Below are 27742 nucleotides of genomic sequence, written 5' to 3' on the forward strand. Positions count from 1 at the left end.
AAACAGTGGTTTCATTGGTAGATCCACAAGTGCTGTATAAACAAGGACATCGTTATGTGCATTTTACAGATGGAGAAACAGAGGCACAGAACAGGGAAGTGACTTAGTCAAGGTCACCCAGCAGAGCAGTAGCAGGGCTAGGTCTCCTGAGTCCCCATCTAGGGCTTTACCTACAAGCCTGCATTGCCTGTCATCTGCCTGCAGGAGATGGTAGCTTCATGTTGCTGCACCGTGGCTTCAACCCAGGGCTTAGCACAGCTGTTCCTGTAATTCTGATGTATTCAAACAAATGCCATTCAAAAACCAGCTTCCTGGCTTCTGAAAGGGCTGCTGATTATTTTTAATGAGATCTACCCTTGCTGAGGTTTGTTTTTGGGGCTTAATGTGCATGCTGTTTCATACCACCTTCCGTGGGGGGGGATTACTAGAGCCCATATGCTGCCAGCTGTTATGAGGACACCTATACCCCTGGCCTGGTGCTCTTGAGATCACTGCTTTAACCACCCGCTGCTGTTTTGCAGGTGCCAAGCTGGGAAATGCAGCTGAGGGAGATTCCTTCTGCCGCTGTTCTCCAGACCTCTGTCTCCAGGGTGTTTGAGAGCAGAGATGCCGGGTGTCCCTTGTGTGGCACTACAGCTGTTCTTGTGAGGATCTGTTGAGGCTGGCAGGAGAAGACATCCTTAGCTTTCCAGTGGACCCCACTGCGCCTGCCATGATTCACCTCTAGGTAATTCCTTAGATTGCCCGTGGAGAAGCGCAGGCCCGATCCGATACCTACTGATGTCAGTGCTAGTTCTCCCACCGAGTCCCACGGCTGCTTGATCAAGTCCTAAACAGAGGGAAATATAACAACATTTGGACCTTGCAGAAAAATCATAGTGATAATCCAAGACACCGCAGTCACAGTGCCAAAATCTGCAGTGTTATGGATCATTACTGTAAAATACTGCAGGCCTTTTTTATTAAAAAAAGAAGGGGGCCATTGGTTCAAGAGATGGATGGTTCATTATTGCACTCCCAGGATTTGGAGAAGCTATTAGGGATGCTCTGAACTCTCCACACACCGCACGTACCCCACTGAAACCTGCTACACAGCTCCGGTTTTTATTTTTATTATTATTTTTATTTTTGCTTGAGACTCACTGCATTTACTTCTTTCCTGACAAATTATTTAAACAGATGGCTGCATCTGATATTAATACACTTATTTCAACATTTGCATAGAGCATCTGTTATGAAAAAGGGGTAGGGCTTTTTTTTTTTAATGCATCTTCAACTCAGATTCCAAGAACTCAGAAAGAAGGCAGCCTTTTCCAAGAATCCAAGAATGGATAAAGGCTTCATTTATACAGTGCTCAGATGTCACCCTGCTGAAATGTCATTCAGTGGCAGAATTAGATGATGAAGGGAAAAGTGAATCTGTAAATTACAGAAATGGTCAAAGGACTGAAATTTTCACATAAAAAACATGCTTTTTTAAAGGGGAAAAATGTATTTTCTGCCGGTTTCACCGACTGACTTGGTGTGCAAGTGACTTTTACCTTAAAAAATTAGTACAAGTGACTTTTAGCTTATAAAATTAAGTTCAATATATTGCTATGGCAAGAGTTACTAGGTGCTGCTGCTGACACAGCCTTTTCTCCTAGCATCTGAGTGGTATTTTAAAAAAAAGAAGATATGATCCTACTTCACCTATTCAATGTCCGCGTGTGACTCTATCTGCCTCTTCCATTTTTTACATCATCTTCCATATGCTTCACCTGCAGATAAAACTGTGTGCACATCGATTTTCAAATCGGCCCTGCTCCTGGACAGCCCAGTGCAGACTGCGAGCGCAGAATCTGCACGCATAGCCACACTGACTTGGAGTTGCTCCAGATGCATCCCAGGATGTCCTCAGGATCAGAAAATGGACCTTTTCCCAGTGCTGGAAAGCAGGGATTCCCCTTTTGTTTGGTGGTTTTTGGTTGTATTACACTGCAAGCGGCAGTAGCAGAAATTACGGGCACGGCGAACGCTTTCTGCATTTCACTGTGAGCAGTTTATATGGTACAGCCTACTGAACGGGCTAGGCTGAGGCTCTTGGGTTTCCCTGTGTGGCAACCCCAAAGGCCTTCTGTAATCTCTCTCCCACCCTCATCTTGTGTTCAAAGAATGCCCTTCAGATTCTCAAGTCAGCCAGACCTTCAGCTTAACGATATGGAAATGCACACAGGACCACACATCTGCTTTTTCAACTAGCGCTACTTCAGTAAACACAGCCACAGAGGCCCCCTCTTTCTCCTCTCCCACCTTACCTCCAGCCACCCTCCCTCCCTGCACCATGGTAACTCAGTTTATCACTCGTAACAAACCCTGTTGGCAGGATTTCAGCTTGACTGGGGTAATAAAAATTTATAGCCATAGCAGAGGCAATGCTAAAAATATTCAACATGAATAACATTGTTGAGGGACGTGGGTAGCGTGGCTTTGAGTTAGGTCCCTTCTGTAAGGCAGGGCTCTTGGGAGGCCTCTGTATTCCCAGTGTTGTGCTTGCTAATGACCCACTGAACCCATTTCAGAGGCTTTAATTTATGGTGCTGAATTACAGCCGGAGGGTTTGCGGCCCTCACACCTCAGCGTGGGCTGCTTTATTGCTTGGTTCCTTCCTTCCAGCTTTGCATGACAGCATAAGGGCTTGGTGCCATGAATATCGGGCTGATAAAAACAAGAGAGAAGAGGTTTTGCACGGAGGCTGGGTCCTCACCACCTCTGCAGAGCAGCTGGGGGGAGCGCGCAGTGGTGGGAGTGGGGTTGAGAACGGCGGAGGATGCAGTTGGAACCGCTGTGTCCCTGCTGCTTTGATGGCTTCTCTCAAAAGAAGTGAAAAGAGCTTTACTCCCCCCATCATTTCTCACTGCATCAGCCTGAAAGGGCTGTTCAGTCCAGCATTTCTCAAAACGAGGTAGGCCAGGGGAAAGCATGGGGAAGGGGAAGGCAAAACAGAGGGAAAGGAAGAGCAATTCAAGATGAAGAATGCCTCTAAGGGCTGGATCCTACTCCACCTGTTTGGTGCCCGAGTATGATCTTACTGCAGTCTGCATGCACCCCCAAAAGCTGAATACAGAGAATCGGTGGGTCCTCCTCTTCTTGGCTGCTTTTTCATCACTTTGTATTAAAGATGAAATACCAGAGGCCTATCCAGATGATGGATAGGCATCTGACTGGCGTCATCTGACCCCAGCACTCGTTCCTGCCCAGGGCAGGGGGTCAGACTTGATGATCTGTTGAGGTCCCTTCCGACCCTAACAACTATGAATCTACTAGTATGTTATTAAAGGGGGTGCATTAATGGGATTTTGGGGACTTGAACAGTCTGGCATAGGATTTGGCCCTAAACATCTCTAACACTATGGTTGTTAGCGATATAAAGTGTTTACATTTTTATTAACCATAGCACCGAACTGTAGGGAAACACAGCTGCATCATAAACTCAAAAGGGGAGGGAGCAACCCCCAAAACGTATAGGAGCTGCTGGTTTAAGCTACAAGAGAAAAAGCTGATGGGGAGGCACGCTAACAATTTACCAATAGGCATCAGATTGTTATAATGAAGACAGTGAAGGTGAGGGGAAGAGAAGAAATCAGTTTAATTTACAGTGAAGAAGGTTTAGGTTTGATACTAAAGGAAAACTGTAACCATTACAGGGGTGAAACACTAAACAGGCGCCTCAGGGAGTTGTTCAGGCTCTTTCACTGGAGGTTTTTAAGAACAGGTTAGGCTGTTTCCGGTGTGGGCAGAATTGCCTTGGGGCAGGTGGTGGGAGTAGATGACCTCTTGCGATCCCTTCTAGCTCTACTTTTCTGGGATTCAGTGACTATGTCATTGGAAATGAAGGGCTGGGTTTAATCTGGCAGGTGCCGCGGTATAAAAATCACACCCTCGTGCTACAGTGAGTGGGCTTGACCCAAGGGAAGGCAGAGTTTCCATCCCATTTTCTTGCCTTGGTTTGGGGGAAGGGCACAGAAAAGAGGTGGCTGAGCCTCCATTTCATATCAGAGGCTGCGTCGCTGCAATGGCCCAAGCCAGGCCTTCTCCTAAGCCAGCTCTGCCCACCTGAGACACTGTACTAGGCCCAGCTGCTCACTCCCTGTGCCAGAGAGGTTCCTGCTGCTTGTGACCATCCACATCTTCACCCTGCCTCGAGCAGATGTTCCACTACCAGGGTTTGGGCAGGTGGGAACCAGCATCAGCCCTGCCTTATGCCATGGCCGCTGCTTCTAAAGGAGCAAGATGAACCTGATTCATCTCATCTTTTTTTCAGACCATTTTGTGGCTGTAAAGTGAAAATATGCCCCTTTTTATTGCCTTCTGGGGAAGGGGGAAGGGAAAAGAAGCAGGGAAGACTTCCTGTCAGCTTTACCATGCTGCTTCAGGTGTGCTTCATTGAAATGCTGTGTGCTATATTTAGATTTTGGAGATGAGAAGGCAACAAAAGGTAGGACTGGCACAGCAGAGACAGCCTGCTTACTTTTAGCTGCCGTTTGCAATCCAGAGCCGAGAGACGGTGCTTCACAGAGCCTAGCCTTTCTGCAAATGAACTCTGAGCAGGTTTCTGTCTGTGCAAAGAGGTACGTGGGAATGCATTTTGATGCATCTCCTGCTTTGCAACCAAATAGTTTTGAGTCTGCATCTATGCTGTCAGGCCAGAGGTGTGCCACAACATCTGGATCTAGGCTAGCGGCAGGACGTGGGTTTCTGCTTTGAGGCCCATATTCACCCATATTAAAATTTGGGGAAAGTTCTGACCTAGACTTGATTCCCTGCTTTGACGGCAGCTCCCTTTTGTTGTGGAGCACAGCCGTTTCCTCAGCAGGAATTCACAATCAATCATCCCACATTGAGAGAAGACAAACAGTAACAACCTGTCTTCCTGCCTGAACTGTGGGGAAAGTTGATTCATGATCCACAGCTCAGGCCTTCTTCTTAATTACATCTTTTAGGGAAGCCAGGTGGTTGTTTAAATTAAGATGAAGTTCTTGAAAGGCCCCAGATGCTGTTAAAAAGGAGTCAATAAAGTGTGTTACAGATTCTGATGGTCCCCTTCAGGAAAGCAAAGCAGAGCATAAAGTTTCTAAGTCAGGGGTTGGAGGAGAGATAACTGGAGGCAGTGGCCAAACCTACTGGTGGGACCACTTGGACAACAGAATTGAGAGGCATAAAGTGATCCACAGCTGCTGCTGCACTGGTTACGGAGAGTGGCTGCAGCTAGGTCTGCAAAAACAAAGTAGGACAAGACAAGGGATAGTTGTCTAGAGCATGTCGCATCCAGGAATGGTATCATTGTGTGCGAGGAGAGAGCAAGATGCCTTTGGTAAGAATTGCCACAAAGGCACTGGGAGCCCATGGTAAAGAAACAGCCTCTCTTAGCCTTCCTTCATAGCCGGCATGTCTACACGAGACACTAAATGCACAGTAGACTAATTCTAGCACAGCAGGCAAAAACTATGCTAATGCGCTAATGCACAGTAGAAGCAGTCTGCTGCACATTAGCATTACAGAACAAGCATGTGCTGACACTGCTGAGCAGTAGTGACGATTATGGAGCGTTAAGTTAGTACCTGTTATTGGTGGGCATTTATACACATACTTTTTGGTCCCACGATGCGCTGGAGATCCACTGCTTTGTAGCAGACTCAGTTAATTGGTGCATTTTGCCACAGATACAACTGTAAGCATCGCAGCACTAGGAGCATTTCAAAGCACCCGGCACTGCAGCACTTGCATGTGTAAAAATGCCCACAGGTACTAAACTTGATGCACCGTAATTACAATGCATTAAGAAAGGTGTAGATGTGCCCACAGAGGTTGTAACTCTGCCTTTTCCCTTGACCAGCTTTATATTCTCTAGCTTTCAAAAAGGGCCAACCACTAATACCAAGAGAAGTAATACCAAGAGAAGTAACATCCCAGTCAGATCGAACAAAAGACTATTTACTGGTGATTTTCACAGAAAGGAGAGGAAGATAGGAATTAAGAGGACTGTTAAATTCATATTTGCCAAAAATGTCAGACTTGAATTTATAGGCTACTGTAAAATTATCTGCTCTTATATCACAGTTACAATCTGTCTAGTCACCAAACAAAGGGACATGATTCGAGGGGAGGAGTGATGTCTTCTAGCCAAGAAACAAAACGAAACAGAAACCCTTCTTGTGCAGGCCCTGACTAAACAAAGCATTTGACACATGCTTAACTTTAAGCCTGTGCTTAAGCCCATTCCTATCAGTCAGGCATTTTAGAGATGGTTGCTGATTCCATCTCAAAAATCCACCTCTGAGAGTATGGAAATACAAGCGGGTTAAAACATGTCTTACCTGTAGTAACTGCCAATGTGCGTGTTTTCACCCAAGGTTAAGTACCAGTTAACACATGATAACTTATCAGTCCTTGAGGGCCAAACTTCTGTGCTTTAGCTTCCAGGTACTACAGGATAATACATACAGAAGTAAAGCTGGAAGGGAGCTCAAGAGATCATTTAGTCCAACCTGGGATCAAACTTGCAACCTTGGTGTCATTAGCACTTGGGTAGTAACCATGAAGCAGCTGATATCTGGTAATTCCCCTTTTACCTTATGGCAAATCATTTGTATGTCCATACCCTAAACTAGAGGGCTATGTGGGACTTAAGTGTGTGCTTAATATGTGCAGGAAGACTGAGACCCCAGTGGTGGTCATGATGCTCCCTGGTGGCCATGCAGTTCCTGTCCTGCTGGCTATCTGGGTACTCTCCCTTTTCTTCCTCCTGCCATGCCTTTGTTGGAATAATTTGATTACCGGAGCCCAGAGTGCCCCTTCGGCTCTGGTCCAGCAGAACTCTCTCAAACCCCACTGGTCCCAATCTAGCCTCTTTTGCTAAGTGGGTCCTTCTGGCCCATCTGTGCCCTCAGGGCCCCTGATGCCTTGTGGGCTATTTGTGACTTCCAGCCACCCCCATACTTATACTCATGCCTCGCAGATGTCACTGCAGATTTATGCACCAGCTTCTACAGGCTTCAGCCCTCTTAGCTTTAGCTCGCTGGTCACTCTTTGATGTAGACTGCCAGCCTAGGCCCAATTCCTTTGGCCTGGTTTCCAGGTCTCAGCCTTGTCCAACCCTCAGCCCGTCTCATCCAGCCCCTGGCCCCTGTCTCTTTGCTCTGGTCCCCCAGCTCCCAAGCTCCCTTTTTGGGTTTCAACCCTTAGCTCTCCTGGCTTCAGATTGCCTCTACTGCCTGTGTAGTTTTAGGTCTTGGCCCTTTCAGCCTTAAGGTTATGACCCATCCCTAATTAGGTGGGACAGTCCTGAAATGGGAACGTTAAGTCCTGGTCCCAGGCTGCATGCCTCTGGGACACCATTTATCCCAGGTTCTGGGTTTTCCATTCACTGGGGAAAAATGCAGGAAATGGCTGGTTTCCCCTTGCAGGCTCGCAGAGCTCCAGTCTGCAAGGGGCTGCTTTGGACTGTGGGGAGCAGGATGCAGAGGGTGCCACATGTACATGTGCACCTGCACACATGCACATAGCCGGAAATACAGTGAGGCAGTGTGGAGAGCAGCTCCCTGCAAGTAAGTCTACAGGGAGAAGGGGGCAGATTGAGACCCCCAGGATGAGGGGGGAAGGGGATGGGGGTGCTGTCCAGCCAGGGAGGTTCATGGGGCCTGAGGTCAGGGCATAGAACAGGGTGGAGCCATGGGCAGCTCATCCTGGGGGCGGGGGAGGGGCTGACTCCCTGCTGCTATGCACACTCCTGAGGGAGGGGTCATGGGAGGGCATGTGCCCCTCCCCAGATTTGTGCATGGGACAAATGCAGGATGCCTGCTGTGGCCTCAGGCTCCCCTCCCTGCTGCTCCTCCCCTGGGAGCCCCACACCACCGTGGTGAGATGCTTCCTGCCTGCCTGGCAGCAGCGGGGCTCCTGGAGGAAGGGCATCAGATGGGGAACCCGAGTCCACAGCTGGCAGCCTGCATCCTTCCCCACTTTGCTCAGCTCCACTCCAGTCATGCCACCTGCAAAAGTGGGTGGGGGAAAGCGGTAATGTGTCCCACCTTTCCATTTTGAAAAGGTGGTCAGCCTACTCAGCTGCTGCCTGCCTGTCATGAGTCCCAGCTCTCTGGTCCCTGAGCCCAAGCCAGGCTGCTTGCCTCTCCAGCTGTCAGCCATCTGGTTTCCTGACCCCAGGCTAGGCTGCCCAATGCTGCCCTACCAGGCACCCCTCCGTGGCCTCCAGTCCTCCCTTGTAGCCATAATCCAATCCTCTGGTTTAAACTTAAAGAGAAACATAAGCACACCAGCTGTAACCAAGCTCCGAGTCTGCTGGCTATGTAACAATCCTCCTCAACATAGGTAAAACTCCCCGCGAGCCCCAGTTCTTAGTTGCAGCTCCCAGGTATAACACAAGCCCAGACATTTGTCCCAGCCCTCTTGCTTGAGAGCTTTTTCCCCTGCAGCCTGCAGGGCCAAACTGACTGCTTCTGCTCAGGCCGTGGGCTTGTGTCTCTCAAGCCCTGGCCACTTCCGGTCAGGTGTCTTGCTAGCCCTGGCACAGCTGCCTCTCTTTCTTCTAACGGGCTGTTGGTCTGCTGCTGTAGCAGTGCCCCTGCTGCCCAAGCAGTTATCTGTGCTATTGCAGAGTATATGCATGCAGCTCTGCAATAGACGTTCCTAGTCTCTGAGCCCTGGCTGCCTATTCCCCTGCAGTCAGCTCATCAAGGCAGTGGTTCCCTCCACCTGGGGAACTCTCTGCGGCTGCCTTCTCCTGAAAGTCACGGGGAGGCTCTGGCTCCCTGTTTCAAAATGTTTCACTGGAACAGGGCCGTAGGACCTGAGCCAAAGCCCGGGGTATTGGTGATAAAGCTCTCATTGAGCTAGGCAATGCAGGACCCAGCCCTTATAAAGAAGAGAGAATTTCTTTTCCCGCTGAGAACCCCATTTCTTCACAGTCGACAGCAAAGTACACATTAACATTTGATTAAGGAGCCTTGCCTTCAAGTTGGCATGGAACAGAGACGATGTTAAGTTTCTGATTAGGCATCCTCTCCCAGCCTCTGGAAGTCAAATACAATGCAATTACCTCTTACCTTCTTTATTTTATTGGATTCTTGTAATAAATTCCTGTCTCTAGGTTGGCTTCTTGGTCTCACTGTCACTTTATATAAGTCATCACTGTTCAAGCCAAATAAAGGTTATTTGAATTTCAGTAACCTTCCTTGCTCTTCATTGGATGTTGAGTAAACCTCCGAGTTCCCTAAAAAAGTGGTCAGGGACTATGATGCCCTTTTTCTGGTGGGTAAGTTGAGGCACAGTAGCCTAAGGTGCTCAACCAGCAGCACAAAATAAGCAAGTATCATGGGACTAGAACCCATCCTCTTAAGTCCCAGGACCACACCTTCTCTCGTAGACCCTGCTATCTAATAGAGGCACAAACTAAATAGGAGTCCAGAGCACCCATTTTTTAGAATCCAGGTGCCTTATTACCGAAATGATTAAAGAGTGAACAATGCGCTGCACAATGCATTTTTGTTAAGTGAATATAGTATTTTTGAAAGGCTCAAAGAATTCAGGCAGGGAAAGAATTTTATTTGTGGGCCCGAACAGGTGACGCATTTTGACAACCAGTGTTTACAGGAATTACACCAGAATAAAAGAGCAGACAGATAACACAAACCTAATGTGTGGCAACTCTCTGAAAGAGTAAAAGCAGGCAACAAGCTATTGCCTATTGGCAAGGTACAGTCAAAGTGACCTGCTGCATACACCTATTCCAGAATAGCCGTATAGCCCAGAATGTCTATGTATTCCTGATCCCAAAGCAATTTTATACTGGTATATAAAACCGATGTAAATTACAAATAGGTATGTGTTCATCTGTCCAGGGCTTATGGAACAGTTAAAAAAACCAGCAGTTATACAAGATTCTCCTATCATCCCACTAACACCATGTCTGTGTTTTAGCTCGATGTTGTGAGCGATGCACAAGAAAGCCCATAGCATGTATGTGTGTACGTGCATGTGCATACAGACAATTTGAGCCCTCTAATGAGGTTTATCCATTGTCCAACGTGTCTCTACAGCAGGGTCAGGCAAAATACGGCCTGTGGGCCACATCCGGCCCACCAGGCAATTTCATCCGGCCCACAAGCACACAGCAATCAATTGTACGCTGCCCAGCCCACATGCCTCACTCCCTCCTTGGGCGTGGAAGGGCCCAGCCCAGCCAGCATGCATGGCTTCTGCATGGGGCTGCCGCCACTGTTGTATTCATACCTCCTGGTCTCCTTGCTGCAGTGCTCCTTGCTGCAGTGCTCCTGCTGTGCAGGTATGAGGGAGGGTTGGGGGGGTGCAGGGATCTCCCCCACACACACTTCCCCCCCCATAGTGGCAGCAGCAGGTGGGGACCCTTGGGGTTCTTGTGGCCTGCGCAGCTGCTGCCGGCCAGCGGTGCATGGTTCTGCCCAGAGCTGCACACAGCAGCAAGGAGCACAGCCAGGCCAGCCTGCTGCTATCGCACAGGGCTCCCCGCGGCACACATGCAGCTCCCAGCACTCGCTGCCATAGGGGGGAAGCCCCATGTAATGGAGTTGGCTGCCTTCCCCACTCCCTGCCACCAGGTCCTGCTGCCAGGCCACCCCCCTGCTTCCATGGCAGCAAGGAGAGGGGAAGGCATCCGGCTCCTTCATATGGGGCTTCCCCCCGTGGCGCATGAGTGCTGGGAGCTGCACACGTGCTGTGGGGAGCCCCACACAATAGAAGTGGGCCAGTCTGGCTGTGCTGCTTGCCTCCATGCGCAGCTCTGGTTGGAGCCATGTGCTGCCAGGCAGCAGCACCTGCACAGGCCATGAGTGCCCCAAGCACCCACTGCCACTGTCGGGGTGGTGTGCCTTGGAGGTAGTGCGTGGAGTGGGGGTTCCCACACTGCCCGCCCTCCCTCACACCCCACAAACCCCATACATCCACACCCCGCCCCCACAACCTCCCACATATACACACCCTGCAACATACCCTGTGCCCCCACACACACAGCCACCCCCCCTCACAAATCCCCCACACACCACTGTACACCCCCCACCCCAACCACACTCCACGCACTCCCCCACACACAATATACAAAAGTAAGACTTTATTTTTTTAACTATTATGCATCAACTCTATATACACTACACAAAAATCATGACAAAAATCTTTTTTGTAATATAAAAAATGTTATAGTAGGTGTTCAACTTTTAGCATATGATTTGGGTTTTTTTAGGTTCAAAGACAGCACCCCCTCTCCCAAAAGGAGTACTTTCAGGGGTAAGGGAGGAACTTCTGGTGGCAAAGGTCAGGGGCTATGGGGTGGGGTGGGAATTCTGGTCCCAAGACGGTGACCAGGGGGCAGGACACCTGCAAAGGGGCAGAGCTACCCTTGTGGCCCTGGACAGCTCACCGAAAGTCATAAAGTGGCCCTCCAGCCAAAATAATTGCCCACCCCTGTTCTACAGGATCAATTCATTGAAGCCAATTCTTGAAGTCTCCAAGGTAACAGTAGTCCAAGAATAATTGCCAACGAAAGTTGGGTGCCATGTGGAACTGAAATGTTCTTCTTTTTAAATGATAGATTCTATAATTTAGCACAGCGAGTACTGCAGGCAGAGTTTCCTGGATTTCAAAGGATATCACATCTGTGCACTAAGCCCTGTGCTTTCTTTCCCCAGCCTTATGAATATTCTAATGCAGCTGTAGGATGGCGAGATGGCTCGGTGATGACTTCTGTTGTGATTGCAGAGGAGGGGCTGAAAGAGCTACAGCAGTTTTCTGCGTCTGCAAGAGGCAGGCACAGACTGGAGCTCCATAGGTGAACAGCCTCAGGGCTTGTAGTCTGGGTGGAGGCTATCTATAATCTGGATGCTCCCAAGCTGCCATTATGGAAGCCTCTGGCTCATCATATATAGGTCGCGTGCTCCCTCCATGCAGAGCAGAGATTTCAGACTTTGATAAATATGGAGTGATATGTCAGTGGATTGAGAGTATGGGAGTGTGGAGGAAGGATGGTGGAAGGGAAGCCAAGCATTTATGTCAAGGGAAACACTATGGGAGAAGTACGTGGCTATATAAATAAGGCCATTCTTCATACTCATTCAGTGCTTGGCTGCTGTTGAGACCATGCTTATTGCTTCCAGACTATATAAACTTACTTTATTTTTCTTCAGACAGACCGCTTCTTTTTTTTCGAATTCGGTATCTCAACCATCTTGCATGGTGCTTGATTCTCTCCATCCTTTCTGTTATGCTTGCAAAAGGGTTTAGAGGAGCTTGTCATGTTCTGCTCCCCTCCCGTTGTCATCTAGCCAAGCCATACATATTTCTCTTTTCATCCCTCTCTCATAAGTCAGTCTCTCCTGCAACCCAGTGACTGTGGGTAGTGGCTGGGGTTTTCTTGTCATGCTTCACTTCAGCATTTTTTCCTGGATGGAGATATTATTTATTGCCACTGCTCACCAGCTATATTAGAAGCTGAACATCCCGCAGATTCACCACATAATTTCTCCAAATGCTAATGGGAGCCACTGTTGCCAGTTAACATTAACTGAAAGTGGCCAGTTCGCCAGCAGAGCCTAGCTGGGATCACAAATCATGCCCAACCTACAGAGTATAACAGGCTCTTCTCTGGAGATCTAGCACTGAAGGAGTGTAACGGGGACACTGAATCACTCCTCCCACCAAACACCAAGTCAAGATTGATGATAATTACTGGTCGTGTGGTAGCGCAGGGGGAGCTTGCGCTACAGCTGCTGACAACTGAGCTGGGAATAGCTCAAGAATTCGTTTCCAAGGGCTGTGAGCCGTTCCTTCGTTTTCGCTCGTGCACCACAAGGAATCCTTTGAAACACTGGATGGGAATAGGCGAGAGAGGGGAAGAGAGGGTATTTGTAGGGCAGGGGTTTTGTTAAGAGTGTGACCATCAGATAGGATCAGATGAAAGATGAACATACTCTCTGATTTCCTTTTTCTTCCCTATGCTGTTTTGATCTGCGTCTGTGGAAAAGCTGACTGAAAGGCAGTGGGTGATGTTGGGGTCCCAACTGGAGGCTTGTTGCACCTTCAGTAAGGCCAGGATTTCACCCAGGGAGACTGGATGGTCATTCAGCTGCCAGGAACGAGCCCCAAAGCACAGGCCCCACTGCCCAAAAAAAGAGGCCTGTTCCCAGTTCTTCTGAGCTTCCCTGCCGGAGTTGGAGTGTCCTGTCATTCTTGACAGCTGTGGTTTATCAAGTGAGGTGGCTGATGCAAAGGGAGGCATACTGCTGTCATTTGGACAGACTCCACAGAAGCTTTTGAGAAATGCAGACGTGATGGTACCCATCAGAGTGAATGGCTATAGTCCCATCCTGAAGTCACAAAGACCGCTCCCACCGTTGTTACCAGATTTGCCCATCCCCTGGGGTGCGCTCATTTATTAGAGTTACGTTTCTGGGGTCTCTGTAATTCTATCAGTGGGCTGCTTGTGTCTATTGTGTGTTTCTATATGGAGCTCTCTCTCTCCTTTCTGCAAGTCCTCACCCCCAGTGGAGCTACCTTGCAGGGCTTAGTTTCAACGGAGCTGGGTTCCTCCAGCTACCGAATTGGTCGAACACACACACACACACAGCATGTCTGAGCCGGCTGTGTCAATCAGCATTTACAGGCTGATACCCCCATAGGCCACAGCTCTAGCACAGCAGGGCAACAATAAAAGCCAGTCAGACCCATGCACACAGGTTTCAAAGACATTAGGGTGGAAGGGACCTCTGGAGATCATCAGGTCCAGCCCCCTTCCAAGTTAACAGACTACATCTGAGCGGGCAGGGTTAATCAGCACTTCCAAGCTGACACCCTCATAGGCCCCAGACTCAGAACCCCCCAATCTCTTGTCACAATTGTCCTGGTAGTAACTCCCTTGATGAGCAAACCCCACAGGATTTGGGGGCTTTACAGGGATCTTTGGCTTAGGTTAAATAAGCATTGCTGCAGAGCAAATGGGGAGGTTGAGGAGAAGGAGGAGTAAATGAGGTTCAGAGAAAGTAAGGCAACCAGTTTGACCATCAAAGTTATTTTATTGCCAGGTATAGGAAAGTTATGATGATATTAGTAGTAATAGCCATACAAGGAAAAACAAACACAACAGTTACAGTATTACAGTTTCAGTTGGGTCTTTGGGGAAGTCTAGCTCAAGTGTGATCAGCAGAAGTCAGGTTTAGAAAGCTGTGCCTGGAGTAAGAGAGAGAGGGAGAGAGTTGGGATCTCACCACTCTGTGAAACTTGAACCAGATGAGGTTCCCAGATGTTTGGGGAGCTTGTAGACAAGCTGCTCAGCTTAGAGTCCTGGGGGTTGGAGACAGGTAGAGCCCCCAGCATGATCAGTGGAGGTATTCCAGGCAGGAAAGGAGAAGGTGAAGTCCCAGTGGAAGTGGTACAGCATTTGGATCCAAGCACCAGAACAGACACTTGAGTTTGGGTGCGAGTTTTTGTAGGGAAATAGCAATGGTTCAAGGGAGAGCACTAGGTTTGCTTATGGATAAATGATGACTCAAGGGAGTATACCAGAGTTGTTTTATGCTGGACAATGGGAGCTGATCATTCCTGACTGTGGGTATCATTACCCTAAGGGATCTCACAATGCAAACAGGCAGATTCAGTGTTTTGGGAGCACTGCATGATGGGGGATCCCTGCTCCAGATGCTAATCGGCCCATGGCTGCACACACCCAGCTCAGCATTTATCAGCCCAATTCTAGCTGTAATAGGGACTCTGGCAGAAGTCCTGTTACTTAGGCAAGACTGGGCTAGACTGACCCAATGACAAACCCTGCCAGGTGAGGGAAATTACACACCTAAGGCAAGCTTAGGTGATTAGCCCACCAAAACTGGCATAAAAAGAGTGGTGAGGCATGGACTGATTACCTTTGGGCACCACGGAGAGAGAGAGGAGCTGCTAGAGAGACCCTCCAGAGAGAAGGACCCTGACGCGGGAGCAGAGGGATCCCGGAACAGAGACCCTCGCCTTGACTTACCCTGAATCCACGGGAACAGCGGTGAGTGCGGGGAGCTGCGGTCAGCATTGAAGAGCTGAGAGGCTACGTAGAGCTGAGGGGGCAGCGGGAAGGGTGACACCTGCCTAGACCCCTGAAGAGGCCGGGCGACTTCAGGACCCCGAGGGGAGAGGGATGCCGAGGGCCGAGAAGGCAAGTCCCGACCACGGGACAACCATGGAGCCTGCACACTGGCTCTGCAAGACAAAGAGACAAGCAGTGTCTGTAACAAGCCGCTAATGAGTTAATTAGTGGCGGGAAGCACCTGGAGGGAGCAGAATAAAAGAAAACTTTTCTTCTTCTTTTCTTTTACTTACTTTGATAGGACGAGGAGGGGACCCTGGGAACACTGAACATTCAAAACTGCCTCAAGCATGTGAAGTGCACTGCCGCACTTACCGTCCCAACTGAGGGGTCGGGGGTCCTCAGCAGAGTACGAGGGTGACTCCAGGGACAATCCTGACAAGCTGCTGCCTCCCAACTGGTTTCCTGTAAAATAAGAATAAAAAGCACTGAGATTATACCATAGGCTGAGCGTGGTTCTTCCGCAGGTACTAATTATCATATCATCAATTTCCTCCCCATTTTCTTAACAAGATCGAAGTCTGGTGGCAGGCGAGAACCAGGGGAGTCCATGGTACTCTGCACGGACATGCTAATACTAGCGATGACTCCTTTAACAGCATACGGAAGAAAAAGGAAATCAGAGAGTATGTTCATCTTTCATCTGATCCTATTTGATGGTCACACTTAACAAGACCCCTGCCCTACAAAGACGACCGGTGAACAATGGCAGCTAACTTGCAGAAGAACCATAGCCTCAGAAACTATCTAAACAAACAGATCTTGGCTTCTAAGTAGGGAAGCCACAGTCCACATAAGGGGCAAAGTCCTCATGATGAGCTGTGTGACTAGCTCTAATTATTACCTGGGCAGCAGGAACTCCCTGAACCACAAGGCACAGCCCTCCTGTCTCTCGCACACCAGCTCCTCCAACCAGATGGGGAGGAAGAGTATTTTGCATTTTGCTCCAGCAGAGAGGGAAGGTCACTGTCCTACAGAGTAGCTTCAAGAGCAGCTTTTCCTCCTGGATAGGCAGAGAGACACAGCAAAGGTAGTTCCTCTGGCATCCTTGAAACAAGAAACCAACATTTTGAATATATTTTACAGCTGCAAGAGTGGGAGCTGTAAGGAAAAGCAAATCAAAGGACTCTTGATAATATCAGGAGAGTTGCAATACAGATCGTGAATCAGACATGTGACAGTTATCTAAGGTAAATCCAAGCAAGACAAGGACACACCGTCAAGATAAGGTTCTTCATCAAGAAACAGAAAAGAAAATCCAGACACATGCAAAACCATTCTGAGGGCTTGGAAATCACGGAGGGCTTGGTCTGAGTAATTAGTAAGCCAGGGTTGCATGCCTGGACCTGGAGGAAAACTTAGAGGCGCAGTCATTTTTTCCTCATGCTAATAAAAGTTGTACAGCTGAAGTCTGTGCACCAGGCAGTAAATCCTAAGGACCATCCAGAGCCAGTCAGCCATTGCCTATAGTGAGGGGATGGTGCAGCACCCACTGGATTGAACTTTGAAGTGGTGACATTTTAAGTGTAGAAAAACTATTTTCAGTTCTAGTTAGAGGTTTATAGGGCTCCCTCTGAATCTTGTCCAGTTGGATCTCTGGTAACTAAAGCACCTGTTTTTTTTAATAACCCCAATAACTTTCTTTAAACTCTCCAGCAGAGTCCTAAAATAGTTTCTGTAATGTGTGGCATATGCAGAATGCATGGTGGAGTGGTACAAAACGTTTTATCGCAGTATTTGTTGGGGGCGATCCAAGTATTGCTCTCCATTTCATCAGAGTGAATAATGAGCCCATCCTTGCTCTAGGCTCATGCTAATAAGGCACTTATTCCACTCCCCATTTCAACTCTTCCACATAAGATACATATACACAATGCGATTGAAAGCTTCTTTCAGGCTCATGAAGTTAAGCCCCACCTTTCCTTCTTATCAATACTTGGTATGAATCTGTACAAAAGAGCTGGTCTTGCAGGTAGAGGAACATCTCCAGGGGCAGGGGATCAGAGTTCTTTTCATAGACCTCCCTCATGCTTCATGTATGACTTTGGCCAAGTCAATTTGCCTTTCATCATCTCCTTCCCCCTTGGTAGAGCATAGCTGCTAACAGCCCATTATAGGAAGTCACTCAGAGGATTCATATGTTAATATTTGTAAGATACTCAAGGGCTATGTTGATGAGGCCCATAGAAATGCCTGTAAATAATGAGTAATAGTCTCTGTGCACATCTTTAGTTCAATCAAGGCCACTCCTGTTCCATGAACATCTGCTGGAAGCGCAACGTTTGGAATATCCCCGACGCTCCATAAAGGCAGATCTCAATTTTGTTTAGAAAAGTCTTGAGAAACAATTGCAACATTACCTTGGGGATGCATGGCTTCAGATCCCATACATGCTCCAAGACTCTTTAGATCTGAGGCGTATTTACATTTACAGTCACAAGTAAAACAGTGGACTTTGGCTTCTTTGGGCTCTTGGAAAACTTGTCCTCTTCTTCATTGTTTAAACATGCAGTGAAGTAGAAAATGTCCTTCTTCATGAAACCTGATACCGTTCAATAGCATGAGAGTCTCCTACTTTTGTTCACCATCTATTTGCTTTACTTCTCAAGTAGTGCCAGGTAGGCCAGCGAGACTACTCAGAGTAATGTGCTATGTGGAAGCAGAGAGTAGCCCAGAGTTTGTGAACATCCAAAGAGTAGGAGGCAACATGACATGAAGTTCAGGAAATTGTGATTTTGCCTGTGTTGCAGAGAGAAACGCTTTTCAAATGGTAAGAAATGGGTGGACTGTCACCCTGATGGCTTATAATTAGGGTGACCATATATCCTCATCTGGCTGGGACCGGGTACAGGGCAGGGAAGCAGGGCAGCATGAGCTGTGAAGTAGGAAGCCCTAGCAGACAGCAAAAATTGCCCTAAAATAAGTTAGCTTGATTAGTGGAATGACCATTAAAAAGGGGAGATAACGTCATACCTGTGAAGTACAGAACAGTGGGTCATTAATGAGCCATTGACTCCCTTAGCTGCCTAGTAATACCAGAGCTACACTACGTTGCCCTGCCCCTCGCCTCTGCCTGCAGCAGCGCCTCTGAATCGAGGAGGCAGGGAGCAGCGTTCTGGTTTGCATATTGTCCCATAGGGTCGCCCTACTTATAATTACACCCTTGCTTTGTCCTCCCCCTTCCTGTAGGATGAGAAAGTCAAGAATCAGTGTTATTTGTTAATTTTATATTATCCCTGCATCTGAATGTCTTATGGGCCTTGCATGAGATTTCAGGTCTTGCCCAATTCATTAGGCACAGAATCCACCAACTGCTTTGTTATACGAAGTGATACTCCGAGAAGGGCGGTAGTGAGAGCACACTGATTATTACAGAGACCTTACTGACCCAGACTGCATTCACTGACTACGGTCTGAAGTCTCTAAAAGGAGGTGTCATGTCAGGTCGTGGGTGGCCAGGTCTGGGTGTCACCCCTGGCTAGAAGAAGCAACAAAGATCCAAGGGAAGTGTGCAGAGTGAGGGTGTAAGGGAGCTAGGAAGCTAGAAGATCTGTTTAGGAAACGGAGTCAGAGATACAGAGGGCTGGGCAGCGCATGGGGACAGGAGGCCAGACAGGTTGGGTACCTGGGAGATCAAAGCAGGGTCAGTTTAGGGAGCCAAAGGGTCAGGCGAAACTTAGAGTCTATGGGCAAAGTAGGTAGCCAGAGAATCTGTCAGAGAGCCAGCAGAGGCACAAGCTGAGGATGAAGCAGCCTGGCAGGGTACAAGATTGAGCCGTATTGTCCGGACATGTCCTTTTCTGGGTCAGGGTTTTTATAAGAAGAGGTTAATGGGTCATCTGACCCTGGCTGGCCACTGTGGCTGCAGGGAGTGAGCAAGTGGCTAGGCCCAGCTATGAGGTTCTGACCGCCTACATCCACCCCCCTGCTCAGCTGAGGAGACGGCAGCCTGGGATGAGCAGGCAGGCTGAGGTCCCAGGTTCAAGGCCATGAGCTAACAGGCAGGGTAGATCTGCACCTTTGTATACTAACTAAATAAAATATAGAGCGAGCACAAGGTTTTGTGAACCCAAGTTCACTTCATTTGAGAACACGAAGGGATGGACATTGGTCCTAGGATGGATTCTGGGAAGAATCAAGCTTACATCGACTAACCTTGATTGTCCCTTTTAGGAAATCAGATGCAAGACAAGAGATGGATTGTGCATGTGTTGGTTTATTTTTAGATTCATGAAATGTGCCTGTCTTGCATTCTCCATGCACGTTTGCATGATCCAGAAGTAAAATTCAGGACAGGTTGGCCAATATAAGCCCTAAATAAAATCCGTAGGTGTATGAGACATGTAGTGTTCTCTTTATCTCATCTGAAATAAGGTTGAGAGGAGACTGCAGCATATGAGGAGGAGGAAATGCCAGGTGATGCAGGGACCTTTAATCTAGCAGCAAAATTGTAAGAGGAACTGGTGCCCGGAAGCTGAAGCCAGGTAAGTTCAAACTGGAAAGAAGGCGCTTTTTTTTAATAGCAAATGTAAAACCAGCTGGATTCTCCACCTCTTGGAGCCTTCACATCAGTTCAGAAGATGTTACAGAAAAATGTACTTTAGTCAACCACAAATTATTGGGCTCGGTGTAGGAGTAATGGGGTGATATTTTGTGCTCTGCACTTTATAGGAAGTCCAACTGGATGGTCTCATGGTCCCCTCTAGCCTTAAACTCTATAAATCCACACCAAATTGCAAAGCTGTTAAGTAGGCATGACCCAAACCCCAGATCTTGATAGACCAACTGTTATACCTTGGGTCTGCCATTTCAACAAGATGCACACACCTTCCAGGGACTTCAGTGCCACAAGCACTACTTATATTATATGGCAAAGGAGCAGGGTGCTGGATTGCACCTGAAAGCTTGTGGGGGTGCTCTTCTATCTCTGACTGGGATGTACTTTTGAACCAGGCAGTTTTACCACAGTGATCCTTTCCCTGCAGTCATCCCTCTGAGAGACGCGCTGTCTTCTGACCTCTGGCCAAGAGGAACATGAAATAACACAACTGCAAAGCACGAGCCAAACATGTTCAGTAGAGGAAGAAGCCCCCCAAAATGCTAAAAAAAAAGAGTCAGCTTTCCTGCCTGTGCTGCTGTAGTGCAGAACAGCAAGCAACTCCCTAGCTTAACTCCCTAAGTGTTCATGCAAGACTAGCAAGATTTATCTTCTATCCTGTCTTTTATTGGAACAACTGATAACCAGGAGCGATGTCCATAGGATCGTAGGAAGCAGGGCTAGAAGGGACCTCACGAGGTCATCTAGTCCAGCCCCCGGCTCAAGGCAGGATCATCCCTGACTAAACCATCCCACCCAAGTGCCTGTCCGACCTTCTCTTGAACATTTCCAAGGATGGAGCTTCCACAAATTCTCTAGGTAGCCTGTTCCAATCCTCGACTATTAGACAATGATAGGCAAGTCTCCAGGCACAAAATGCCCTTCCTCAGGTCTGGGAAAGAAGCAGATACAAGCTAAGTGCCTTGCACCATTTGCACTGGTGCAGTATGGGTGCAAAACATGACCAGATGAGGATGGCAGTTCATATTCACACCTGCATGGCTTGAGTGTCAATGCTTATGCAAGGTAATCGAGCCTGAAGTCCACTCTTCAAATATTACCATCCTCCTTGGGCGAGTCCAGACTCTCAACAAATCAGCCTTAGGTCTGAACAGCTCTGCAACTGAGTGTCTAATAGCAAACAAAGACCTTATTAGTAAAGACAAAACGAAGTAGCCATCACATAGAGCGAGGCCAGAAGCTTTGCTCAAATTGACGCCTAATAATTGTTGTGATGCTGCTTTGAGATAGCAGACGAGCTGAGTAGCTTTATATGCTGTGGTCTTCTGAGTGATTATTTAGTGAAGGTCTTATGCAAATGATATGTGTCATGGCACTGCTATCAATAGCCACGCGGGCGTTTCACCTTGATGATTATGGTGCAGCTGGAGACTTGTTTGCTCAAAACTTGTTAGCAGTCTAAGCCGGGAGTAGAGCTCAATTATATGCAGCGCTTCCACTTTTGTCAGGAATGCATCTCATGACTATTCCCTACAAACACAACAGATAATTAGTTTTTAGCAAAGGGCCCAAACAAAACAGAGGGGATGTATTTAATTTTTTGAAACTGGGATACAGTTCTTGCATTCAGAGTGTGTAATACCAGGATAGGACCAGATTCAGGCGCCCTTCATTCAGCCAGGCACCCATGAAAATCAGGTTACGCCACAAGGAAAGAAAAAGGACTTGCTGCTGATGAACCAAAGTTTTTCTCTGATTTTAGCCATGCGACCACATAGGCGAACCTGATGGGGCTTGCCCCTGGGCAGCTACCGGCTCTGGCTGGTATTTCCCAGGCGGGGGGTGGGGATGGGGGCGCTCAAGGCTCCTGGCGGCTACAGGCTCTGGATGCATAGGGCAGGAAATTAAGTGTCTTCCCTGCCCTGTCGCAGCCACCACTGAACACCATGCTAAGTGATGATATAAAACCCTTAATTGTGTGGCAGCCACAGGGGTGGATGGAGCCTGGAGATACCCATCTGATGCCCCCTCTGCCTCTGTTCTGGAGCTTCCCTCCCCCGCTAAACAGCACCCAGGGCTCATGCTACTGCGACTGCATGGCCACATGGCTTTACAACAGGGAATTCAGAGTCAGAGCTTTAGTAAGGCCATTGTGCCGTCATTACCTTGCTCTGGAGGTTTGTTGCATCCCCTTTGTACGTCAGGTAGGGAAATAACAATGTCTGCCTATCCTCTCCTCCAGCTGGCTCTCATGCAGCTTTCTTCTAAAGCCTTCTTGCCCTACACACTGGAAACAAGTATCCTCCACGCTGTTCCAGATCGTAAAGATAGGATTTGCCTGTTCACATACAGGCCATGCAAAGCACCGATGCTATAGTGCAAGCGTGTCTCCAACTTCAGCAGCACCCAAAAGAGGCTGAGATACATCTGGGCCTGCACCACTGAGTTAGTCATTTGAAAAGATGCTCTGGCTCCCTGTGCAGCCGAGCAGCAAGCATGCTTTGGTTGGATGACCTCATATGCAAGGATTGGCTACTGCTGCTGCCCTATTTAACTGTCCCAGAAGGGGCACCAATTATTGACCCTTGATCTGATAAGAGTCACAACTAAACCACTGGGGAGAGCCCAGGCTTTCAGATTCCCTTGTCCCCATCAGGCAAAATGTTTTTCATGCAAAATCTCCATCAGCTGCTGTAGTGTAAGAGGGGCTGTCTGGTTGCCTGCACTCCTAAGTCTTAACATGTCTCCCGAACCACAGTACGGAGACAGCTCTTCTACCTAGGCAGTTTTTGGACTTCCGTCATTGTCGGGTCTAGTTAACACTTCTGTCCTCTGTCCCTCTTCTGAGAATGCTGCAAGTATCAGGTAGTACCAGGCAAGGTCCAGCTGATATAGGCTGTAGATGCGACGCATTTCCCCCAGGCTACCACAAAGTTGTTTAGTGCTAGAGGTAGCCCCTGAGCTGCTGCAGATTTGAACTAGCGATGTTAATGGAGAGCAGTGTGAACTGAATCGACAAGGAGCTCAGGTCCCTAAATCCAACCTTTAGATCCACAAAACCACAGCCTGACCTTGGAGGCATCTAGTTTCCGAAAGTACTTTAGCTTCCTTTAGGAAACTCCCTTCAGAGCCTGCATTTCTGCTCCTGGGGATCCCCAGTCCTGCCAGCTCGCAGCAATTGGGCACCTATCTTATCTAAGAGCTTGATTCAATAGGAGTGCTCAAAACTGTCCTTGCTTCAGACCAAAGTGCAGCCACCGAGTATGGTGGGGTTGCATTTTACCTAACAGACTGGGGTGGAAAAGTGGGGCATGTGGAGGGTCAGAGCACTCACTGGGATTGTGGGAGATCTGGATGCAAATCCCCTCTCTGAATCAGAACAGGGATTTGAACAAGCCAAGTGAGTGCCTTGCCTCCTGAGTGGTCAAGCCCAGAGAATATTTAACATATACGTGTGACGTGGATGAGCTTCAGGAAGGGAACTTGAGAGACACCCACCCTCTATGGTTCAGTGATTACAGCGTCCTCCTAGGAAGCAGGAAATCTGCATTCAAGTCATTGCTGGAGGACAGGGGACCCAACCCTGTTTCCTGCAGTCAGGCAAGTGCTCTAACTACTGAGCCGCTGGCCACAACAACCACTCTCCTACCATTGTTTTGTGTGACTGGTGCCTGTGTCAGACCAGTCCCACCCCCAGAAGAGCATTTCAGGGTATGAATCCTGAGAAGAGACGGGAGCATGACCCTCTTTGAAGGACAGCTTGTGGGAACCATTGCTCTTCTTGGCATCTTGTCTGGTTAGCTTAGGTGGCTCCCCGCTCGGTGTGCTGCCTGTGCGCTCAGATGCCATAAGGGACCGTCCGGTTTCTCACTTGGGGCTGCAAACCCCACTAAGCCACAGCATGCCTCAAAGCTTAGCATTGCCTAAATTCTGTGAATCATAGAAAAATAAGGCTAGGAGGGACCCCCTGCCTAAGGCCACATCACTGCATCTAAACCATCCCCAGGAGATATTTGTCTAATCCACAGCTAACTGCATCCAGTGATAAATATTCCACAGTCTTTAGCCCCATACACCTCCGTGTCCCCTCCCTCATAACCTTCTTGATGTTATGAGGGAGGGGGCACTTTATACACAGAGCAACCTGTGTATAAAGTGCCTACACTGCTCTTTCCCTGCGGCTATCTAATCTTGCTTTGCATACCTCCTAGCAACAGCAATATTTGTGCCCAACATAATAGTAAACACAACAGATGGAGCAAGATAGATTCGGTGCCAGGATATCTGAAAGACGGGGCTCGGTTTACCCAGTGAGTTTGATTTGGAATGACTTCACGAGCAGAACAAGGCATCAGATGTCTTCATCTTCCATCCGAGTTGCATATCATTATCTGTATTCGGCTGGGTGTCTCTTTTGCATGAGCCAGCTAGGATTTCCAACCCCAAAATGGACAATCTTGTGTATTTAATGCAACCCCTTCCTCCCCTTAGGAAAAATTAAAAAAATCTAACCCTAAACCCCAGAATTTTTGCTGAGTTGCTACTTGCCAAACTCTTGGACTTGTAAGTCTTCATGCTGGTTGGTTGGTCTGTGTTTTGAAACGAAGTGTTTGAAAAGACCTACAGCTTGGACCTGTCACCTTTTTACACTTGTAAGTCCAAACAGATTTAAAAATACAGTTCTTGAACAAACTGATGTCGGATTTCTTTCTGCTTTGTTTTAGCTGTATATAGCAGGCCTTGGCTCTGGCTCCATGTGTGAGAGTCTGAGCACAGTGCACAAAATGTTAGCTGTCGCTGTTTAAAGTTCAGCCTCTGAACAAAGGTATTCAGGAATTTAAGGGCTGACTGTTGTTCAGCAAAATACTAAACTTACCATTAACAATTACGTAGTCCCCTACTTGCAACACAGTGGAAGCACTTGAGCTGCATCTGTGAACTTGTGCCCAGTACATCAGTTTAAGACTATGGTGGGTCCATGCCAGTTTTATACCCCACGGCTCTAATTGTTCCCAAGGGCGAGAGGATTTTCATCATGGAGCAGTTTGACCCTAGTACTTTAACACATGAGTGGCCAGATTATAGTTTACACCTATTATCTAAACCAATTTTGAGAGCTGGTATTATGTATCTTGATACACTTCTTAAAAAAACAGGAAGTCTTAAGAGGAAACTCCTATTATATTATCTTAACTGGGACTGACTTTTGCATAAGCGCCTGTCACTTATAAGCCAATGCTACTAGTTAATAGGGCTGTGCAAAACGGCACCATTCCACTTCACGTTGAGTTTTCAGGGTGAGGGAACAGTGTTTCGTATCGAATTTAATTTAAATTCAAAACAGCTGTTCCGTTTTGCTTCATTGAAACAGCCAGGCTGTTTCAACTCTGTTTCAATGTTTTGATCAGCCGGTGGGCTGACTTCCCATCCCTGGCGCAAGATCAGGCCAGGGCAGAGAGTCAGCCCAGTCCAGCTGGACTGACTTCCCATCACCAGCGCTATGGTCGAAACACATCAAAAGTCAAAACGTTTTGACTAGCCTCGTTTTGTTTCAAGGCTGTTTCAAAGCCCTTTGTTTCACTTCAATGTTGCTGTTTCAGCTTCAAAATGAGTTGAAATAGTGTCAAGATAAAATGCCTGGTGACATTTTGCACAGCCCAACTAGTTACTACCTGGGGAGCCCATTTTTGGGCCCTAGGTGCTAAATGGCTTCAGCCACTATCATGAGCAAGGGGTTGTTTTCTACTACTCTCCTGGAGGACCTAGAACTATAACGAGGTCTTGTGTCAAAATAAATATACTTGGACTAGTATTTTAGCTTCGCCTGCTATTCCAGAGTTGCCATAGGTTTCCTTGGCTGTGTATTTGGATCTCTCTTTGTCTACCGGGTCTTAGAGCGTCTCTCATTGCTGCACCTGGTAAAGCATAATCGATAACTCCCTGCCCTGCAAATCCGGGAGCCGGCTTCATCGCCCAGATTCTCAAATGGTCCTAAACCTCACTGGACGCGAGAGCAGCCTAGGAGCGCTCTGTAAATTAGAGCAGCTTACTTACTCCATTGCCCATGTTGTTTCCTCTGAGTGCTCTTGGCTACATGCATGTTTCATCTGGGACTGTTTATTTTCAGCTTCTTCACGCTATCAGGCTTGTGTCCCTGAAGTAACAGGGTCATCATCTTGTCTGCCTGAAGCAGCTACTATGGCTTCCAAGAGCTGCCGCTGCAGACTGTCGGATCAGGTGGAGCCGATTGGGTTTCCAGGCTGTTAGAGAGAGGAACAGTGGTCCCAACTCCGATCGCATTCGCTCTCTCCCAGTGGAACTCCTTGGAGGAGAAGACAGTGCTGCGGCCAGTGGCGTCATGCGCATGGGGAGAATCAGGTTCAGGCCCCGAGTCTCAATCATTGTCCGTTCAAGAGCACCCATCCTGCTTTCGTGCTAGATATGCTGCAGTGATGGACAGAGGTTACCCTGGTCATCCCCAAGCTTTTAGGGAGAAAGTGAAAGGTGAATGCAGGCATGACCTTGATAGCAAGGCAGGGACTGAAACCCAGGGCTCCTGACTCCCCGGTCTCTGCCACGGCACCCTGCGTTTTTTGCAAAGCTGAGCCCTTTGTTCTCAAAAGCTGATGTTGCAGTTCACTTCACCTTCCCTCGCTTATGTTATTAAGCTTAAAACTTCCACTATTTGTGATTCAGGCTATGGTAATTTATAATCACAAAAACAGCTGAATTCATCCTCCTGCTGTATGTCTTGTCATTAAAAGCACTCTAACTTTTAGCTAATTGGCAGGGGTTACATGCGGGCTTCGGAAAAGGGTAAATCATTACAGCTTCATGCCTCGGCAGTCAATTATAGATTGTTTTTCTAGCGTGGCCGTGTCGGCAGCCTGCAGCGCTGCAGTGAACACAAAAGGGGTAAGCAGTCTTTAACCAAAATGCCCTGACGTCACTCATCAGCTTAAACCAGGACCCTGGATCTCGATGTGGAGCTTCAGCTCCGGGAGAGGCCAGACGTAGATACAAGTCTGACTCTGAAATGGATGATGTGAGCCCGGGTCTAAAGGGGTTATGGTGGAGCAGGTCTGCTTTGCTCCAGTCTGTGGACACAAAGAAAAATCCTCAGGTAGCATGAAGCTTTCTCCTACCCACTTCTCCCAGTGCACAGGAGGCCAGACTAGACATCCTGCCTGGCACGCCAGCAAGCCTCAGCTTCCAGAACAGCCCTGAGGGCTGTTGGCCATCGGTAAGTTAGAGGGATGCGCTAATGGTTTAGGATAGCCTGGGACACAGCCACGTGCAATTTATGCTACAGCTCAGCCTACTGTATGCCACGGACATTAGTACTGTGGAACAGACACGTGTGGATGCCTAAACCAGCATTTCCAAAGGCGGTCGTTATCGCCTGTGTAATAAAGCCGCCCCGGGGTGGCCGCGATGCCCCCTGGCAGCCACTCAGCCTGTATGTCCCCTGACTCCTTACGGCCTGCTCCCCTTCTACTCACTTGCCACTCTGGGCTGTAAATGTATACTTAGAAAAGGGAGGCTGCCCCCAGGGATCCCTGAGCAAGATCTCATCCGCTCATGAGCTTTGCTCTAATTGCTCATCACCTTAAGGGCTAGTTTTGTGGCCCTTCTAGCCAAGCCCAAGCCTCACAGATGTTACCAATCAACCAATTCATGCCCTACTCCTGGGCTCAGTCAATTCAATGGGCTCTCGGCCTCCAGTCTGCTATTGCTCTCTAGCCCTGTCTCAAGTCCTGCTGCTGCCCTCCCCCTCGGCTCTGACCTTACCTTCAGGCCTCTCACGCTCTCTCTGTCTTGTTTCTCGGCTCTGGCCCTGCTGGGACTTTTGTTCCCCTTAGTCCCTACCTAAACCACCAGCGATCTCCGGGCAAATCCACTTGCCTGGCCCGCTCCTGGGCTCAAGTGTATCCCCAGCATGAGTCAGGAGCTCCTCTGCAGCTCCCTTTCTCAGGAGCTCTTCCTCCTATGGCCTCCAGGGCTGCACTGCCTGCCTCAGCTCAGGCCCTGGGCTT

The 27742-nt window shown here is 48.3% G+C and overlaps 1 protein-coding gene and 1 long non-coding RNA gene across 3 annotated transcripts in view; one reads left to right on the top strand and one right to left on the bottom strand.

Moving 5' to 3' along the window:
- Positions 1–27742, top strand: part of LOC149865122 (uncharacterized) — a 177822-nt gene that overhangs the window by 90012 nt on the left and 60068 nt on the right. Inside the window, exon 3 of one of the 2 annotated variants that reach the window (XM_090047808.1) lies at positions 522–9217. The exons of the other annotated variant lie outside the window; for it this stretch is intronic. Within the exon in view, the coding sequence (XP_089903934.1) occupies positions 522–659 (138 nt within the window). The 3' untranslated portion in view covers positions 660–9217. Of the gene's footprint in view, positions 1–521; positions 9218–27742 lie in introns of those variants that run through there. 2 annotated transcript variants of the gene reach the window in all.
- Positions 11162–15933, bottom strand: LOC149865123 (uncharacterized). Its single transcript, XR_016442384.1, has 3 exons — positions 15464–15933; positions 15047–15261; positions 11162–14244 (listed from the first exon to the last, which is right to left on the bottom strand). It is a non-coding gene; the product is annotated as an uncharacterized LOC149865123 (long non-coding RNA).

Source organism: Crocodylus siamensis, chromosome 5 (genome assembly GCF_052110815.1).
Source record: "Crocodylus siamensis isolate JL-2025a chromosome 5, ASM5211081v1, whole genome shotgun sequence".
NCBI lineage: Eukaryota > Metazoa > Chordata > Crocodylia > Crocodylidae > Crocodylus > Crocodylus siamensis.